This window comes from Oryctolagus cuniculus, chromosome 3 (assembly GCF_964237555.1).
Source record: "Oryctolagus cuniculus chromosome 3, mOryCun1.1, whole genome shotgun sequence".
Lineage (NCBI taxonomy): Eukaryota > Metazoa > Chordata > Mammalia > Lagomorpha > Leporidae > Oryctolagus > Oryctolagus cuniculus.
This window is the reverse complement of record NC_091434.1, coordinates 148,149,774-148,170,690: the sequence shown is the minus strand read 5'-3', so window position 1 is coordinate 148,170,690 and position 20,917 is coordinate 148,149,774. Positions and strand designations below refer to the sequence as shown.

Sequence of the window (20,917 nt, the reverse complement as noted above, 5' to 3'; positions counted from 1 at the left end):
AAAACCAAGATATTGATGCAGAGCATTTGTTTTATGGCAAAAGCAACAAATGTATTGGTTCCACAACAATCTTATCTTTGAACTTTATAGAATATAGGTGTCCGTTATTTAAAAACGCCACAGAATGTATACTTGACAAAGAGATTGAAGAACACTAAACTAAAATTCTAGATTGCAGTAGGAGGGAATCTAGAAGAAAAACTCGTTAGGATACTGTTACAGTAACCTGATTTAAATTTGATAATGACACAAATAACAGTAGTGATCGCCGACCTAGAGAAAAGACAAAGACTTTGTGAAGATCAGAGTTAAAGAAGTTTTAGTGAAGGTAAGGAGAAAAAGCCAAGATGATGCCAAGGTTTGTTGCTTGAGAAAATGTAGGTAGTAGCCTTTAGCATCCAGTTTGGAAATTCATATGTTTGCAAAAGAGTAGGGGATAGGGAGAACAGGGTAGGCAGGTTGGCTTATTATAGGGCTGGTAGCAATGATTTAGCTTGGAATATATCCCTTGGAAGGTTACGATTAGAATCCATCTCCGGGGAGGTTAACTGTCAAGGGCAGGTGAATTGCCCAACAGAATGGTGGTAATGTGTTAGCAGTGCAGATCTTTGGATAACACAAAGGTTAAGGTTTGGAAGGAGAAAGTGGAACCATCATAGCACACAAAGAGTACCCCAGGGATTGAGTTTCTATTGTGCTGGGTGCTAATAGTAAAAGAACTACCCACTACCATTTATGCTTCATTTATATTAGAGTAGATATCCTCACAGTGACAAAACCTAAAGTCCTCAAGAAAAGAAAAAATTGTTTATTATAATACTGTTTAAGAACATGGTGATTGGCTTTGATTTTGAAAGAGTTTCAGTTTCTGTTGGCTTAGGTTTTGTGTCTTTTTTTTTTTTTTTTTTTTTTTTTTTGACAGGCAGAGTGGACAGTGAGAGAGAGACAGAAAGAAAGGTCTTCCTTTTTGCCGTTGGTTCACCCTCCAGTGGCCGCTGCGGCTGGCATGCTGTGGCTGGCGCACCGCACTGATCCAAAGCCAGGAGCCAGGTGCTTCTCCTGGTCTCCCGTGTGGGTGCAGGGCCCAAGGACTTGGGCCATCCTCCACTGCATTCCAGGGCCACAGCAGAGAGCCGGACTGGAAGAGGGGCAACTGGGACAGAATCCGGCGCCCTGACCGGGACTAGAACCCGGTGTGCTGGCACTGCAGGCAGAGGATTAGCCTAGTGAGCCGTGGCTCCGGCCTAAGCAATGGTTTTTAAGCTTTAGTGTGCTCCCTCTGCTGAGTGTTGAAAATGCTGATACCTAGGCTTCAGAAAGCAGTTCAGTGGGTCTGCAGTTGGGGTTTAGGAATCCACATATTTAATCATCTCCTGTGTGCAGATGATTGGTCACTTTTTGAAAAATACTGAACTAAGGTTTCTCTTAGAAAAATAAGGCACTTTAATGCTGAAGCATGTGCTTGTCCTGGAGAGCTATAATTATTTTTCATATTCCTGTTCATGTGTACCTTTGAAAGAGTTTGTAATAAAACCACAGTATACAAAGTGAAGCATCAATAACTTACGATTTTTTTCATAGTAGGTATTATGTATACTACTTTGTAAAGAGTTCCTTGTTTTAAAGATGTATTGTCAGTATGAAAAGTTGCCTTTAAGTTTCTCTGTTGATACTTTTGACATGTATATTGATTTCTTATGTTAGATTTTTATTTATTTTTTTGCTACTTCTATAGAGAAAATAATATTCTTACATGATTACCTTAATAAACCAGAAAAATTTGTCACATAGTCCCTATTATAACCACCTCTCCTTGCAAGAAGGTTGTTTTATCTTTTTGCTACTCTTAACTTTTAAATTGTAACTTTTGTATACAAATATTTTTACATCAATTTATGCTTATATCTTCTTACATTGAATGTATTAGATTAATTTTATCCTTTATTAAGTGTCCAAATTATTATTTTGGACATTTTGAACATCATTTTTTCTATAAATAAAATTATAAAAGTAAAGTATACAGATATTATAAAGTGCCTTGCTTGTCCTTAAATACTCTTCTTCTCTTTCCTCTTTCTTAAACTTGGTCCCTACATACCAGTGTCAATCTGATTTTTTTTTTTATTTTAAGATTTTTGAGTCCACAGAAATAAGAATTAATAGGATACTGCAAAGAATGTAATGACTGTCTCTATGTTTTGGTATTAAAAGATCATAACAATTTTAATTTTTTTAAGATTTAGGGGCTGGTGCTGTGGCATAGCGGGTAAAGCTGCCACCTGCAGTGCCGGCATCCAGTATGGTCGCTGGTTCGAGTCCTGGCTGCTCCATTTCCAGTCTAGCTCTCTGCTATGGCCTAGGAAAGCAGTTGAAGATGGCCCAAGTTCTTGGGCCCCTGCATCCGTGTGGGAGACTTGGAAGAAACTCCTGACTCCTGGCTTTGGATTGGTGTAGCTCCGGCTGTTGCAGCCAACTGGGGATTGAACTAGCAGATAGAAGACATCTCTCTGCCTCTCCATCTCTCTGTGTAACTGTATCAAATAAATAAATAAACTTTTATAAAAGAGATTTATTTGAGAGGCTGAGTGACGGGAGGGGAGGAGGATGGGAAGTGAGATAGAGAGAAAGATATTGAAGATTGATTGATCTTCCATCTGCTGATATGCTCCTCTGATGACTATAAGGGCCAATGGCTGGGGCTGGGCCAAGGCAAAGCTAGGAGCCTGGAACTCCATCGAGGTCTCCCACATGGGTGGCAGGGGCCTTCTTTAGCTGCTTTCTCATATACGTTAGCAGGGATCTAGCTTTAACTCAAACCAGTGTTCAAAATGGGATGCCTGCATGGCAAGCTGCAGTTTAGCTTACTGTGTCACAACACTGGCCCCATTTGTGTATTTGTGTATATTTACTTATAGTTATATGCCCTAACTTCACACACACACAAAATTGCAGCCCGAACTTCAGTCCTCTAAATTTTGTAGGCAGAGTTTATATTGGTTCCAAAGTCTGACGTCGGAGAACCTCTGATCTGAACTGTCCTGATTTATTGTGCCTTAATATATACTGATGATTGTTCTTTTAGAATAGATGCCTAATCCTCATTGTTTCCCATTTATATAGAAATTGTCTGCTTAATGCAAATTAAATTTCAGGAGTTTGTTCAAAAGTCCTTTTGCTTGAAAGTTCAAAGTTACACTCACCAAGTGATCTTAGTGGTCATACATACATCTATAAAGTTATTTTTCACTAAACAGATGTTCATGATATTGTCTCCAACTTCTTAATATTTCCTTCTCCCTAGCTCAAATAAGTATTTTAATCATAAATATGTTATAATTAGAGGCTGTTCCAAAGGAGATATACCATGAGCCAAGTATTAATTTTAGATAATTTTAATCCATACTTTTTTTTTTTTAATTAAATTTGACTCTTCGGGTTACCTCAGTCCTCACTGCTGTCTGTATTATCTGACCAGACATTAAGTGTACAACCTTGCCACCATACACCATCAGCTGCGCCGTTTTCATCTAAGATGCATTAAAATACATGACCATTTCCCACGCCAGTCCTGTTAAATGAAACTTCTGGGTGATTCCAGTTGCAGCCACAGTTGAGAGCTGCTGCCAGAAATCTAACAAATAATGCAGTTGCAGAGACTGAATAACTTCATTTGACTGACAAAAGTCAATTTGTAGTTTGTAGTCCTTATACTTTGCTGTAGTGTAGAACTTTGTTTATATCTATGGAACATCAGAGGCAAGATGACATAACCATTGGAATATGACTTTGAATACTTTAATGTCTCAGAATGGCAGGTGAACTTGCTTCAACTTAGTGATGAGTTTCTCTGCTAACCTCGCATTACAGGAAATGACCTTTTGGGAGTGCGGATACCTCTCTCACTCACTGATTTGTTCCCTTTGGATCCACACTCAGAAGTAGGGTTGCTAGATCGTATGATAGTTCTTTTTTGGTGTTTTGAGGCACCTCTCTGCTGTTCTCCACAGTGGCTATACTTATTTACATGCCCATTAACAGCATACAAATGTTCTCTTTTGTCTTTTCTAAGTTTGTTTATTTTCAGTTTATTTGAAAGGCTGATTCATTCCCTAAATTAAATAGCCAGAGCTGAATCAGGCAGAAGCAAATAGCCAGGTGCACAATCTAGGTCTCTCACATGATCTACTGCCTCCCATGGAGCACATAGGCAGGAAATTGAAATCAAAAGCATAGCTGAGACTGGAACATAGACACTCTGATAGGGGATGCGGGGTTCTTAGTGGCATCCTAATAGCTGCATGAAACACTGGCTCCGTTTTTGGTCTTTTTGATGATACCTATCCTAATAGGTGTGAGATGATATCTCATTTACTTTGCATTTCCCTGGTGATTAGGGATGTTTAGTGCCTTTTCATATACCTGTTGGCCATTTGTACGTTGTCTATGGAGAAATGTCTATTCGGCTCTTTTGCCTAATAATCAGATTGTGTTTTTTGCTGTGAATTATGAGTTCCTTATATATTTTAGATGTTAATCTTTTATCAGATACATGGTTTATAAATCTATTCTTATCTTAAATTAGCCTCAGATTTATATTTACTAATTTCTTCTGTGCTTTATATTTTCTTTTTTTTTTTTTTTAAGATTTATTTATTTATTTGAAAGGCTGAGTTAGAGAAGGGGGGAAAAAGAGAAAGAGAGAGAGATATCTTCCATCCTCTGGTTCACTCCCAGAATGGCCTCAATGGCTGGGGCTGGGCCCGGATGAAGCCAGGAATTTTACTTTGGCAGCTACTTTGGTTTATTTACAATTTCGGTGTTTTCAGTATTTTTTAGCATGAAGAAAATTTAAATTTATATCTTCTATCAACTGGACACTCTGATTGAATATAAATCCTTTCTTTTACTATACTGGATAGATCTTGGATGCTGACCTCAAGTTCTAGTTCTTGATTTGCTTTTTTTTTTTTTTTAAGTTTTTTTTATTTACTTGAAAGTCCGAATTACACATAGAATGAGAGGCAGAGCGAGAAGGAGAGGTCTTCCATCTGCTGGTTCACTCCCCAGTTGGCTGTGATGGCCTGAGCTGTGCCAATCTGAAGCCAGGAGTCAGGATCTTCTTCTGGGTCACCCATGTGGGAGTAGGGCCCAAGGACTTGGGCCATCCTCTGCTGCTTTCCCAGGCCATTAGCAGAGAGCTGGATCAGATGTAGAGCAGCCTGGACTAGAAATGTCACCTGTAAGGGTTGCTGGCACTGCAGGTGGTGGCTTTACCTACTACATCACAGCGCCAGCCCCAAACACTTTTTAATGTTAATGAAAACATTAAAAATTGAAGTTATTTATAGTTATAGAATAGGCCTATAAAATATAAAGTTAGTTATAGAATAGGCCTAAAGAGAAATTTTGAATCCTTTCTCAAAACAGTGGTGCAGATGGCATGCCTCAAAATTCTTAAGAAAATATTTAAAGAGAATTTTGTTGGATGTAAAAACTTAAATGTCCTCTCAAAAGCTGTAGGGTAATAGCTTTATTTGTATTTTTAGTTATCTTTGCATCTTTTTACTAGTTGGATAATTATAGAGAAAGTTAATTTTCAAATTATACAATGTCATAGAAAGGGATCAAAGAATTTGTAGATGACAACTTTGGTGCCCAGTATAACAAACCCTTAGTTCTCTCTGTGAGACAGAAACTGGGCTCAGAGTTACCAACCCCGATGGGATCCCTCTTTAAGTGCATACTGTTTTCTTTTCTAGATTCTGCCTGTCTCCAGCAGTACTGGAGTGATTATTGAGATAACCTCCTGTCTTTCAGGTGCACAATTCTAGAAGTAGTCTATATTCTTCACATTAGACGCACCCTCAATAATGTACCTTGTACTATTAGCTTTTTTCCCATGTTTATCTTTCTCCTCCTTTCCTTACTCTTGTTTTCTAAGGTTCTCTCCCAAATAAAATACTTGTGCCCAGATTTATGTCTTAAGTTGTACATACTGTAGAGTATAAACTAAGGAATCTGACACAAAGGAAGCCTTTTATTTTAAACACAATTTTCCCAGAATGCATAGTATTATAGAACTTCTGTTTGTGTGACCACTAGTAATAGTACAGGGAGTACATTTATGTGTTTATTATAATATGTACCTAATATATGGCAGCTAAATGTAAAGTTCAAACAAAGCACTTAAAGCACTTTTTTTTTTGATAAACATCTTATATTTTAATAAGATATTTGGGCAGTGGTAAATCAAATATTTTTTATTTTTTAAAGCTTTTATTTATTGAATGCAAATTTCATAGGTAGAACTTTAGGAACATAGTAGTTCTTCCCCCCATACCCTCCCTCCCACCCCCACTTCTGTCCTACCTCCTACTCCCTCTCCCATCCCATTCTTCATTAAGATTCATTTTAATTAACTTTATATACAGAAGACCAACTCTCTACTAAGTAAAGATTTCAACAGTTTGCACACATGCATGCACACACAGAACGTATAAAGTAATGTTTGAGAACAAGTTTTGCAGTTAATTCTCATAGTACAACTCATTAAGGACAGAGGTCCTACATGGGGAGTAAGTGTGCAGTGACTTCTGTTGTTAATTTAACAATTAATCTTATTTATGATGTCAGTGATCACCCAAGGCTCTTGCCATGAGCTGCCAAGGCTATGGAAACCTTTTCTGACCACAGACTGTATCAGTATTTAGACAAGACCATAAGCAAAGTGGAAGTTCTTCCTCCCTTCAAAGAAAAGTACATCCTTCACAAAGGACTTTTTAGAGTTGAAGATATCAGTTCTCAGTCAAAAATTAAGCAACTTTAAGATTATATTAGTTAGTATCTAATCTGTTGTTGGTAAATTCTTTTTTTTTTAAATCTTTTTTTTTAAAGATTTATTTATTTATTTGAAGGTAGAGTTACAGTGAGAGGGAGAGACAGAGAGAAAGGTCTTCCTTCCGTTGGTTCTCTTCCCCAAATGACCGCCATGGCCGGCGCTGCGCCGATCCGAATTCAGGAGCCAGGTGCTTCTTCCTGGTCTCCCATGTAGGTGCAGGGCCCAAGGACTTGGGCCATCCTCCACTGCCCTCCTGGGCCACAGCAGAGAGCTGGACTGGAAGAGGAGCAATCCAGGACAGAATCCGGCACCCATATGGGATGCTGGCGCCACAGGCGGAGGATTAACCTAGTGAGCCCTGGTAAATTCTTAAATAGTGTTATAAACCACCAGAGATTTGTGAAGATCATTAATCAAAATATTTTGAAGGTTTTGCTTCCTATAATTGTATTTAGAGGCTTGATAAATAACTACATATGGAAAGATATTAATAAGACTAAGGAATTTTTATTTGAGAATTTAGAAAACTTTTGTTTTTAGCAGACATTTATTGCTGATTTGCATAATGTTAAAGCCTTGTCACTACACACATATTAATAAATAATGAAAATATTGGTGTTTACTTGCATAAGCCCCCGATAATTAAACTTTTCATACCTTTCAGGCTTAAAATTTGAATACAAGCCAAGACTGAGATGGAAACATAGTTATCTTAACTGAATAACATGTTTGTTTATGTGTTTGTACTCTTCTTTCTTTTAACACTAATATTTGATTTTTAACTCAGTACTCATTAGACTGTAAGCATAAAATAACCAATAACACAAAATAACCAAATTTTTCCCATTTAAGTAGATAAGTGTTGATTGTTACATGTAAAATATTTTAATTCCTTTCCTGTTTAAAAAAAAAAATAAAAAGAGGGCCTGTGATGTGGCATAGCAGAAAGCTGCTGCCTGCTATGCCTGCATCTCATGTGGGTGCTGGGTCCTGTCCCAACTAATCCACTTCCTATCCAACTCTTTGCTAATGGCCTGGGAAAGCAGCAGAGGATGGCCCAAGTCCTTGGGTCCCTTCACCTCTATGGAAGAACTGGAAGAAATTCTGGGCTCTTGGCCCAGCCCTGGCCTTTGTGGACATTTGGGGAGTGAACTGATGGATGGAAGATTTATCTCTGTCTCCCTTTCTCTCTTTGTAACTTTGCCTTCCAAATAAATAATTTTTTTTTTATTTTAAAAGGAAATTCTTCAATGCTAATACTTAGTAGTCTTAAATGGAGAAAGAATTTTAATACAGTTATTTCCAAATTTGGCTGTTCCATTTATATTTTTAAGTTTATTCTGTTACCAAATAATTGCCTACATTTCAGCAGGGGAGAATACCTAATTCCTATGTTTACAGACATTGAATGAAGCCACTCTGATAATTTTTGTGTATTTTTCACCCATATGGTTGTGTTAATGTACTTTATTTGACCATAGCATGTTTTTTACCTTTCTTTATCAGTTTCTCACAGTGATGTCTCTGATTTCATATTAAATGTGATGAGTGACTTAATATTTTTAAGACTCCAAAATTTATTTTTTTTGTATTTTTTAAAAATTCATTTAATTGATACAAGTTTCAGCTTTAGGAACATAGTGATGCTTCCTTCCCTCCCACTCATGCTCCATCCCTTCTTCCTCCTCCCTCTCCCATTCCCACTCTTAATTTTAAAAAAGTAGTGACTGGCTAGATAATGTAGTCAGCTTACAGTTAGTTTTCATTCATAGCATTTTATAAATAAAAACTCAAAACTTTGGAGAGGCTTCCAAGGTAATTTCTTCAACATTTTTGCCAAAGCATTAAAATGTTTTAAGGTACAGTATGGCTAGAACAAGTCCAAATATCTAATTAAATATTCATTTATGTACATAATAATCTCACCTACCAACCCCTTTTTAAAATACAGTGAATGGATATGTATGTAGAAATCCAAGAAAATAACAGGCAAGAAGCAGGCTCGTGTTTACTCTGTTCTTGCAAGGTCATTACTACCCACCATAGTATGAAAATTAATGCTAGGATGCCCAACCATAATTGTCCCCTACCAGCATGTCTGCTTAAGGAACTGATAACTTATATGTATCTACTTACTTTTAATGGTTTCTTTACCTTCAAATCTATTTGATCATGAAATCATAATTAAAATGATGTATGCATTTATTTGCACAGAGGAGCTTTTAAATGTTTAAAACTTAATAAACTTTTATTTCATGATTTTGTTTATATTTTTAAATAATTTTAGAGTATGCTGACACTTTCAAGACTGACATGTTTTTAAGTAAAGTTGATTTTTTTTTCCTTGTTTTTAGTGGGAGATTTTGATAAGATTTGGCGAGAACACTGTGAAGATGAGGAAACACTTTGTGAATATGCTGTTGCCATGAAAAATTTGGCAGATAATCATTGGGCAAAAACTTGTGAGGGGGAAGGTCGTATTGAATGGTGTTGTAGGTGAGTGTTTTTATGAACAATTTCAGTTTTTAATGGATTGTTTAATCTCTTAAATCTTAGTAGTGTTCTGTTATGTGTAAAATGGAAAGTTAGAAGTATTTTGAAGCACATCTTAAATGACTTCTTCCTCACTTTTCCTTTGTTTATTTCATTTATCTATTTTTAATCAAAATTTTTTTCTTTGACATTGAATTTTCTCTTTTTAACTTTTTAAAAATTTGGTTTTAAGTACATGTGAAAACTAGTACACTTAAAATGTAAGAGATTTAATTCTTGACTCATCAGTAATAAGTTACAGAAATTTCAGTATCTATATTCAAGTAAAATTAGTTGTCTAAAATTTAAAATTTTTAAAAATCTTATTTTTAATCTTGAATTTTTAAAAATTTTATTACATAAAAATTATACATACTTACGGGGTACCATGTGATGATTTGATGCATATATACATTGTATAATGTTCAAATCAGGGTTAACATATCTGCTCAAACATTTATTATTTCCTTGCGGTGAAAATATCCTTTCACCTAGGTATTTTTAAAAAACAAATATATATAAAAAATATCATTGTTATCTCTGGCCACCTACTGTGCAGTAGAACACTGGAACTTCTTTGTCTCCTATCTGACTGTAAATTCCGTACCCATTAATTAACTTTTCTCCAGCCTCTTTCCACCTTTCTGTCCTCAGCCTCTGGTAACCATCATAAATCCTGAATTTTTTCAGGTGTTATTCAGTGTTTTCCAGCATTTACATTGGCTTTGGATAATATTTATTTCCTCAATATGTATACTAATGTTGAAGCATCATAAAATGAAATAGATTCCTTCAATATGGTAAAATTTCAAGAAAGGGTAGGTATGTTGATTGAATTTAGATGAATTCTCAGAAAACAAGGCATTATCTTTTAGCATAAATAATAACTTTAATTTTAGGGTATATTTCACTTGTTTCTTATTAAAAATTTCTATTTTAATATCATTTAAAAGTATGTAATAGTGCATACATTTTATTTATTTAACCAGTGATCTAAAGAAAAATATGTTTAATTCTTTCGTTTATTGCCTTAATAAATACTAGTGATTATCTGCTTTGCACCAGTCACATTGTAAGTACCTGAGTACAAAGTCAACCAAACACACAAAATACTTTTTCTCATGGAGTTTACATGTTATTGGGAATGAGAGGCAAATAAAAATACATTAATTAAACATATGATCAGTCAGATAATGGTAAGTACCGTGAGAAAAATAAGGCAAGGAGAAGTAAAACAGTTTTAAATAGGGTACAGAGAAAAGGGCTGACTGAACTGATCTGCTAGCAAGACAGGAAGGCAGTCAGAGAGCAAACCAGCTCTACCAAGTACAAAGACCTTGTGGCAGAGGCATGCAGACAGATGTTGGCTTTTATTCTGAGTGAGATGGTAAATCATTGGATATTTTCACAAAAGGAATAACAGGATTTTATTAACGTTTACAATGTGTAAAAAAATTCTTTTTTTTTTTTTACTTTTATTTAGTAAATATAAATTTCCAAAGTACAGTTTATGGATTACAATGGCTCCCCCCCCATAATTTCCCTCCCACTCGCACCCCTCCCATCTCCCGCTCCCTCTCCCATTCCATTTACATCAAGATTCATTTTCAATTATCTTTATATACAGAAGATCGATTTAGTATATATTAAGATTTCATCAGTTTGCACCCACACAGAAACACAAAGTATAAAATACTGTTTCAGTACTAGTTATAGCATTACTTCACATTGGACAACACGTTAAAGACAGATCCCACATGAGAAGAAAGTACACAGTGACTCCTGTTGTTGACTTAACAATTTGACACTCTTGTTTATGGCGTCAGTAATCTCCCTAGGCTCTAGTCATTAGTTGCCAAGGCTATGGAAGCTTTTTGAGTTCGCCGACTTTGTTATTTTGACAGGGTCATAGTCAAAGTGGAAGTTCTCTCCTCTCTTCAGAGAAAGGTACCTCCTTCTTTGATGGCCCTGTTCTTTCCACTGGGATCTCACTCGCCTCTAGAGATATTTCATTTAGGTCTTCCTTTTTTTTTTTTTTTCCAGGGTGTCTTGGCTTTCCATGCCTAAAATACTCTCATGGGCTCTTCAGCCAGATCTGAATGCCTTAAGGGCTGAATCTGAGGCCAGAGTGCTATTTAGGACATCTGCCATTCTATGAGTCTGCTGTGTATCCTGCTTCCCATGTTGGATTGTTCTCTCTCTTTTTGATTCTATGAGTTAGCATTAGCAGGCACTAGTCTTGTTTGTGTGATCCCTTTGACTCTTAGACCTATCAGTGTGATCAATTGTGAACTGAAATTGATCACTTGGACTAGTGAGATGGCATTGGTACATGCCACCTTGATGGGATTGTATTGGAATCCCCTGGCACGTTTCCAAAAAATTCTTATCAATTAGAGCAGGTGTGTAAAGTAAGAGAACCAGATAAAGATATTACTGCAGTAATCAAAGCAGACAGTTTGGTTTAGCAGTATTCTATAAGAGTGAATGGATAGGACAGTGTACCAGAAATAATGCTCAAATAAGTATGACTTTGGAGGGCATGTTTACATTGTGTCCTTAAGAGGATAGTAAGAAAGGAGTTGAAAATATGAGGTGGGTGACAGCAGTGGCTTGTGGAATCAAAGGAATTATGAAGTTGGGAAACTAAAGGAAGGAATCAGAATAATAGAAAAGGGATATTTGAGATTAATTGATTGATTTTATTTTCCTGGTTCTGAAGAGAAAATGGTTATAAATCTGTTTTATATTTTTATATTTTTCCTTCAAACTATAGAAAACACAAAGTGAGTTGTACAACTCAACCAAACACTTCCCTTTTAACAGAAAGTAATATGTATAATCTAGTCAGGAAATCAGTACTATCACTGTTTAATATCATTATTCTTGACTTCTAGTAATTTTAGGTTGTAAATTAGTATTCCAATACAGCAAGAAAGCCCTCAAACTTTATTTCTTAAATGGCCTTTGCTGCAGTTTGTTCCCATAGGAGCATTTGTGTATACTTCCGGTTTGTCTCATGAATCTGCCTCATATTTCACTCTTTGTTTTCCCCTGAACTTGTGTTTTATCAATAGTTGACGTATCTACATCTGTTCTAAAAAGACGTTTTTGGTCAAACTGCTGGAAAAAATTAATAAGAATTTAAATGAAACTGCTGTAAAGGAACAGTGTAAGATATTATATATGCATTCTGTCTATATGTAATTTATTGTGGGCAGTAGTCCTAAGAGAAGTTATATAATGTCTTTAAGCCTAAAACTAGGTTTGAGAAAAAGGCTTTAAAACAATATTGAATTTTGAAGCTTCAGTAATATATGATTTGAAAATGAGTTATTCATAATTTCTTTCTCTATTGATAATTCAAAGACAGTGTCACTTTGGAAGCTAAAGTGGGTTTTAAATAGTGTTGGACAAAATTTTGTTTTCAGTCAATTATACTTAAAATTTTATGTGAGATAAGCCTTGCTTACATTACTTTGCTACATTTTATTGACTATTTGCATGGAAGAATTCAATGTAGGGTTTCCATTAAATAATAATAAAATTCGTAAGTAATATACTAAATATTTAAAACTTAAAGGTATAGTAACACCTTCAAAAAAGGAAGTTCCTTTTAACTACACATAGAGAAACATTCAAAATTCTATTTCCTGAAGTATTTGAAAGTAAATCACAGATAACATGATATTTCATCTCTAAATCTGTCATCATACATCTAAGGAGATTCTTCTGCATAACCACAACACTATCATCACATTAAGACAATTAGCAGTAATTTTCTAATTTCCAAAATTGTATAACTCATAAATTCAGATTTTTATTGCTATCCTCCAGATTATCCAATCGTTTATAACTTTCTTCAGTCAGGGTTCATGCATTGCATTTGTTAGATACATCTCTTTAAGTGTTTCTTGTTTTTGATTTCTCTAACAGAATTTTTGGACAAATCTTAGTTGATTTGTAGAATATCTCATTCTGAATTTTGCTGCTGTTGGTTCAAGGAAATTAATAGCATTCTATGTATTAGGATGTATTAGAATTAATAAAATTCTATGTATCTTCACTGATTTTCCATTTTTGGCTTTTCATTGTATCAGTTAATTACTGAGGTGTATGTAAGATATAATTTTTCTTTATTTTTCTTTATTACTTTTTTAGAGATGGCATTTTTCTGTTTATATTCTCTGTTTTCATTTATTTGACTTACATTCATTATTTTTAAAGCAAATTTATAATAAAATCCTTACCTGCTTGTTTTAACATGGTTTGTCTATATGTTTTTCTTTTTATTGGTTTTTCTTTTGGTTATGGGTGGTAAGTGTTGATTTTCTCCAGAGGGCGATGCTGCTTTTTCAATAAACAACTAGATTTAGAGACTGAACACTTTGAGTCCATGGATATTGAACAGAGCTGAAGCTGGATTACTTCTTTAGGTAGTTTCAGTTCAATTCTGGTTTGAGATGAAGTGAATCCTGTTCTTTGTATATTACAGATGCAAGCCATGTGGCAGAATCTTGATACCTAAATATAGGGAAGAATGCAGAGATCTTTTTCTGCCTTTCATTCCCATTCCCAATCTCTAGTACTAGTGCTGCTTTCACATCCTTGTATGAAGATCTGTGGGAAGAATCAGGGAGAGAATGAGAATTATCTCTTTGTTTTAATTTCTTAAGGATTTCAGTCTGTTGTACTATCTATGCATTCTTTAATACCTGTACTTGTTTGGTTTCCGTTTAATCTCCAAGTCTTGCTACCCTGAAAAGCTGGTCCTTTGCTGCTCACATACATACCATTTCATCAAAGGTGTACGGTAACTGGTCCTTATTTAAGAAGAGCTTGGCTTTCTCCACAGTTTCATTCCTTTAGACCTCTTTGTATCCCAGCTATTTTGATTTCTTTTAATATATTGATTTTTAGATTGTATTTTCTTTCCTATTTACACCAGAACCAGGGGGCTGTTATTGTCTATATCCTGATCTGAAGCTGACTTTGTTTACTATGTTCAGGATTTATCTAATTGTTTTCTCAGAGTGCCATTTAACTGTTTTCTCAATTTTATTTATTTATTGTAAACTGAAAGTTGAGTCTAACAAGCTGGTTCAGGTCATATATTTTTATAAAAGTATCTAATAGTCGAAACTGTATACCACATTGTAAATTCTCACTATCTCATATCTTAGTAAATTCTTACTGTTTACCATTAAGGACACTAAATATTGCCATTTGATTAAGGTGGTGCCTATGAGATCTTTCCATTATAAGCATGTTTTTTCCTTTACAATTAACAAGTAATGTATGGAATGACATTTTGACTTATGAATTAATTCTGCCTCCCAATTATCTTTCAACTAACAATTTTATTTCTGTCTATTAAGTAATATTTGCAGTTGCAAATAATGAGTTTTTTTAAGTTGTATCACTCCTTGGCATGCATTAGGTAGCTGGCATTCTTCTGTAAATAAGAACTTTCCTTTGTGAACATGGGATGATTACATGTGCTTCAGAAAAACTGGGTGAAATATATATACATGAGGGTACTTCAAAAACTTCATATAAAAGATAAGTATATTTTGGTGCGACCATTCTAAAATACATACATAGTTTTTTTATAATATACATTTTCTACTAACTTTTTGAAGTTCCCCCTCATATGAATAGATTTCAAAAATATTTTACACCAGAATAAGCTTGTCTTTTATTCCATTGTTCTCAAACTTTGTGAAGTGCTTTGGTAAATATAATTCTTTAATTGTTGATTTTCACAGTAAGTAATTGGTGTTATAGTCAGTTACAATTATGGCACGTATGGGCCATCTTCTGCTTTCCCAGGCCATAGCAGAGAGCTGGGTCAGATTTGGAGCAGCTGGATCTTGGCATCATATGGGATGCCAGCGCTTCAGGCCAGGGTGTTAATCCACTGCGCCAAAGTGCCGGCCCCAAGTAAAATGTCTTTAAAACTTTGTTGCAGTATCACTGTACCCTCTTAAGTTTTTACTTATTATATTTTTTCCATCAGTCATTGACATTTTCCTTTTTTTTTTTTTTTTTTTTTTTTAAGGGTGGCCTTGGACAGGCAGGCAACAGCTGAGGGTAGGTTTTACAGGGTAAAGTGTTTTTACTGTATCACCCTTTTTGGTGGTTGATATTTTCTGTGTTTTGTTTTTGTTTTTTAGATTTATTTTTATTTATTTGAAAGGCAGAGTTACAGAGAGACAGGGAGAGATATGGAGACAGAGATCTTTCATTTGCTGGTTCACTCCTCAAAGGACTGCAAAATGGTCAGAGGTGGGCCAGGCCAAAGCCAAGAGCCTGGAGCTTCTTCCTGGTCTTCCACAGGGGTGCAGAGGCTCAAGCACTTGGGCTGTCCTCTGCTGCTTTCCCATGTGCATTATTAGGAAGCTGGATCGGAAGTGAAACAGCCTAGACTGGAATCAGTGCCCATATGGGATGCTGGTGCTTCAGGCAGCTGCTTAATGCACTGTGCCACAACATGGGGCCCCAGATTCTGTCTTCTGACGTGATCTGGGAGCACTTTCTTGCTATCTAATATAAAGTGAATCTTTACCTTCTCTTCCTATTTTTTTAGAAGTCCTAGTTTCTGTTTGTAGGAAATGACATTTAGAAAGTAGTATCTGGGCACTAAGTGTACTATTGGGTGTCTTGTCCTCTTAGTGTTTTTGATAAAGAGAATTAGAAAAACAAAAAGACACACATGGACTTCAAAAAGCTCATGGAAAATGGAATTAAAGGTAAGTGTATTTTGGGATAAAAATTTTTGAAATCCATATGTAGTCTTGTAATAGACTTCCCATGAACTTTTTGAAGGTCCTTCCTATATGTGTCTGTGCATAGTGCAGTCTTAAATTTATATGAGAAATATAAGGTACAGATTGAGCATCTGTAATCTGAAAAAATCCAGAATGCAAAATTCTTTGAGAGCCAACATGCTGCCACAAGTGAAAATTCCACACCATGCCTGTTTCATGCACAAAATTGCTAAACCCATTGTAGAAAACTAACTTGAAGTATAAATGAATTTTGTGTTTATATTTGAGCCCTATCCCCAAGATATCTCAATGGGTATTTGCAGATATTCCAAAACTGAATAGCAAAATCTCCAAAACATTCTTGATTTATAAAGGATAGTTAACCTATATCTATATGTTAATTTCATAGTTGATATTTTCATTTCAAATGTAATATTACAATTTATAGACATGTTACTTAATTGTTTTATATTTGTATCTCTTTTGTTACATAAAGAACTTAGTTCTAAATAACATTAATTCTTGTATACTATAGTTACATAAAATGGTTTCAAAATTGCAATGGCAGTTTTACTTCTTAACATAAAATGACTGTGAAGTTTAAGATTTCTTTTCAGTTCTTTTGTTTGCAACATATCCTACCAAGGGTCAGAATATATAACCTGCCACCGGCAGCATCCCATATGGGTGCCAGTTTGTTTCCTGGCTGCTCCACTTATGATCCAGCTCCCTGCTAATGGGCCTGGGAAAGCAACAGAAGATGGTTCAAGTACTTAGACCCCTGTAGTCCATGTGAGAGAACTGGGTGAAGCTCCAGACTTTAGGCCTGACCCAGTCCTGGTTGTTGTGGCCATTTGAGGAGTGAACTACCAGAGAGAAGATCTCTTTGTCTTTCTGCCTTCCCCTCTCTTTCTAATTCTGTCTTTCAAATGAATAAATAAATATTAAAAAAAAAAAAAAAAAAAAAGTTCTGGGCTCCTGACTTTGGCCTGGCCTATCCCCAGCCATTAATAAAAAAAAAAACAAAAAAACAAAAAAACAAAAAAAAACGTAAATGCATGTGTGATTTTTGCTAGATATTGCCAAATTGCTCTCCATAGAGGTTGTATCATTTTGTAGTTTCACCAGCAAAAGATTACTCTTTCTGTAACTTCATCAACAGAGTATATTGCCTAATTATTGAATTTTTTATTATGATAGATGGAATTAGTGTTTCTGTGGGTTTATTTTACATTTCTTTTATAAATAACATTGATAAATTTAAGATTCATTTACTTAGGAGTCATTTGCCTTTCTTGATTTTAATCAATTATGTGATCATGTTTTTGAACCCTTTTTTGCATGTTTTTTGTTCCCTTTCTCCTTTTTTAAATCTCTTTAGTTTATGGATATGTACCTTTTTTCCCTTTTTTGGTTAATTTTAAATTTACAAAAAGAATTTTGCTGTAGTACTACAGTGAGTTCCCTCAGTGCCTGCACTAACATTCCTGCCAACAGTGTATGGCTAATTGTATTGTTAGCTAATAGTACTGAGCATTTTTTCATATATTTTTTGGCCATTCATATTTCTATTGAGGTCCTTGCCCATTTCTTAATTGGATTGGTTGATTGTTGTTGAAATTTTTTTTTAGTTGCTAATATATCCTGCATGCTAATTCTTTGTTAGATAAGTAGCTTGCAAATACTTTCTTCCATTCTGTTGAATGTCTCCTCACTGTTGTTTCCAGTGATATTCAGAAACTTCTGAGTTTGTTATAATCCCATTTGTCTAGTTTTGCTTTTGTTGCCTGTGCTTTGGAGGTATTACTCAAGATTTCATCACCTAACACCATTGTCAAAGTATTTCCCATAAATTTTCTTCTAGCAGTTTCAGTCTCTGATCTTAAATTTCGATCTTTGACCCATATTGAGTTGATTTTTGTATATGGTGAGGGGCAGAGTTCTAATTCCATTTTTCTGCATACATACATCCAGTTCATCCAGTTTTGCCAGCACCATTTATGGAAAAAACTTTTTCTCTTGTGTGTGGGGGACTTTCAAAAATCAGTTGGTTGTATGTATATGGATTAATTTTAGGGCTCTTAGGGCTCTCTATTCTGTTCCTTTGGTCATTGTGCCAGTTTTTTGTTTGTTTGTTTTGCAGTACTGTACTGTTTTAATTGCTGTAGTTTTTAAATGCTGTAGCTTTGAAATCAGGTATTGATATGCCTCCAACTTAATTCTCCTCCTGCTCTCCCAGGATCACTTTGGCTATTCTGGGTCTTTTGTGATTCCGTATGGATTTTAGGACTGTTTTTTCTAGTTATTTAAAGAATACATTGGTGTTTTGATAGGAATTACATTAAATCTGTAGATTGCCTTGATAGTATAGATATTTTAGTGATATTCTTCTAATCCATGGGCAAGAAATATCTCTATTTTCTGTGTTTGTCCTTGATATCTTTTAGCTATGTTTTATAATTTTCATTGTAGAGATTTTTTCAGTTCTTTGGTTAGGTCTATGCCTAAATATTTGATTTTTTTTTTCTTGCTATTGAATGGGATCTGTTTCTTGATTTCTCTTTCAGTGAGTTCATTGGTGGCATATAAAAATGCTCATGTTTTTTGTATGTTGATGTTATAATCTGTGATTTTATTGAATTACCAGTTTTAACAGTTTTTTGGTAGAGTGTTAATTTTTTCTATGTACAACATCGTGTTTTCTGCAAACATGGAAATTTTGACTTCTTCCTTTCCAATTTTGATCCTCTTTCTTTTTCCTCCCTATCCTAATTGTTCTTGTTATACCTTGAGTACTATATTCAGTAAAATGGTCTAAGTGGAGATCCTTGCCTTTTTCCAGATTTGAAGGAAATGCCTTCAGCTTTTCTCCATTAAGTGTGATATTTGCTGTTGGTCTGTCTTATAATTTTGAGGTATGTTCCTCCTTATAATTTTGAGGTATGTCTTATAATTTTGAAGTATAAATCTACTTGGTTGAGGGTTTATATTTGTTGAGGGATGTTGAATCTTACCACATGTTTTCTCCACATCTATTGAAACGATCTTGTGGCTTTTGTTCTTCATTCTATTGATGTAATTTATGGCATTTACTGGTTTGTGAATGTTGAATCACCATTGCTACTCTGGGATATATATCCCATTGGATCATAATGTATGATCTTTTTGATGTAGTGTTGGATTCAGTTTGGTGGTATTTTGTTGAGAATTTTTGCATCTAGATTCACCAGAGACATTGGCCTGTAGTTTTCTTTTTCAGTGTGTCTTTGATTTTGGTATTAGTGATGCTGGCCTCATAAAGGGAGCTGGGCAGAATTCCATCTTTTTCAGTATTTTGGAATAATTTGAAAAGTATTAAAGTTAGTTCTTTAAATGTGTTACAGAATTCAGTAGTAAACCCATCAGTTCCTGGTGTTTTCTTTAATGGAAGAATTAATGACAGCTTTATCTTGTTGATTGTTATGTGTCTGTTTAGATTTTCTTCATCTTATTTATTTTATCTTAGTAGGTTATATGCCTCAAGGAATTTATCCATTTCTTCAAGATTTTCTAATTTGTTAGCATATAGTTTATTGTTTATAGTATATATTATGATCCTTTATTTCTGAGATACTGATTGTAATGTTTCTTTTTTTCATCTCTGTATTTATTTAAGGCTTTTTAATCCTTTTTTTCTTAGTCTCTCTAAAGGTTTCACTGATTTGTTTATATTTTCCCAAAAAAGTTTTTTGTTTTGCTAGTCTTGATGTTTTAAAGTTTTGATTTCATTTATTTCTGCTCAGATTCTTATTTTTTGTCAAGTCCTGCTAATTTTGTGTTTGATTTCTTGTTTTTCTAAGTCCTGAGGTGCGTCATTAGTACATTTATTTGAGATCTGTTTTTAATGCAAGCACTTATTGTTATAAAGTTCTCCTACTACTATTGTATTGGAGTCTATTTCTCCCTTTGGGTCTAATCTAATAGATTTGCTGTATATAATCTGGGTAGCATTGCATTGGATGCATAAATTATGGTTGTATCTTCTGGCTGAATCAGTATAAATATATAATGTCCTTCTTTCTTGCTTTTTACAGTTTGTGATTTAAAGTTTGTTTCATGTGATAGGAGTTCTTGGTTTCCATTTCCCCCTCCTTCACGATGAGTATCTTTACTTGTGAAAAGTGTTTCTTGTGACAACATGTAGTTCCATGGTCTTTTTTTATTCATTTAGCTGACCTATATCTTTTGACTGGGGAATTTACATTTACATTTCAGGCTAGTATTGATAGATAAGATCTAACCCCTATCATTTTGTTGATTGTTTCTGTTAGTGAAGTTGGTAGTGTCCTGTGTTTTCATGATGTTTACTTCAATGTGGGACTCTCTAGAATGGCTTGTAAGGCTGGTCTCTGGTTATGAATTTGCTCAGTTTTTGTTTGTCAGGGAAATGCTTTATTTCACCTTCACATGAAAAAGGATAGCTTCATTAGATTTACTATCCTTGGTTGAAAGTTTTTTTTATTATATATTTTTAAATATTTATTTATTTAAAATGCAGAGTTAGAGGGAGAGGCAGAGAGAGAGAGAAATCTTATATCAGCTGCTTCACTTCCCACATGGCCACAATGACCAGGCTGGGCTGTACCAGAGTCAGGAGCCAGGAGCTTCATCTGAGTCTCCCATGTGGATCCAGGGTCCCAAGCTCTTGGGCCATCTTTCCCAGGCACATCAGCAAGGAGCTGGATGGGAAGTGGAGCAGCCAGGACTCAAACTGGCACCCATATGGGATGCTGGTGCT

At 34.9% G+C, this 20,917-nt stretch overlaps 1 protein-coding gene across 3 annotated transcripts in view; it reads left to right on the top strand.

The window, feature by feature from the left end:
• SAMTOR (S-adenosylmethionine sensor upstream of mTORC1) overlaps positions 1–20,917 on the top strand; it is a 103,396-nt gene that overhangs the window by 7,192 nt on the left and 75,287 nt on the right. For all 3 annotated transcript variants that reach the window (XM_002712013.5, XM_051848893.2, XM_051848895.2), the window contains exon 2: positions 9,193–9,334. In XM_002712013.5, the coding sequence (XP_002712059.1) occupies positions 9,193–9,334 (142 nt within the window). The remainder of the gene's footprint in view (positions 1–9,192; positions 9,335–20,917) is intronic.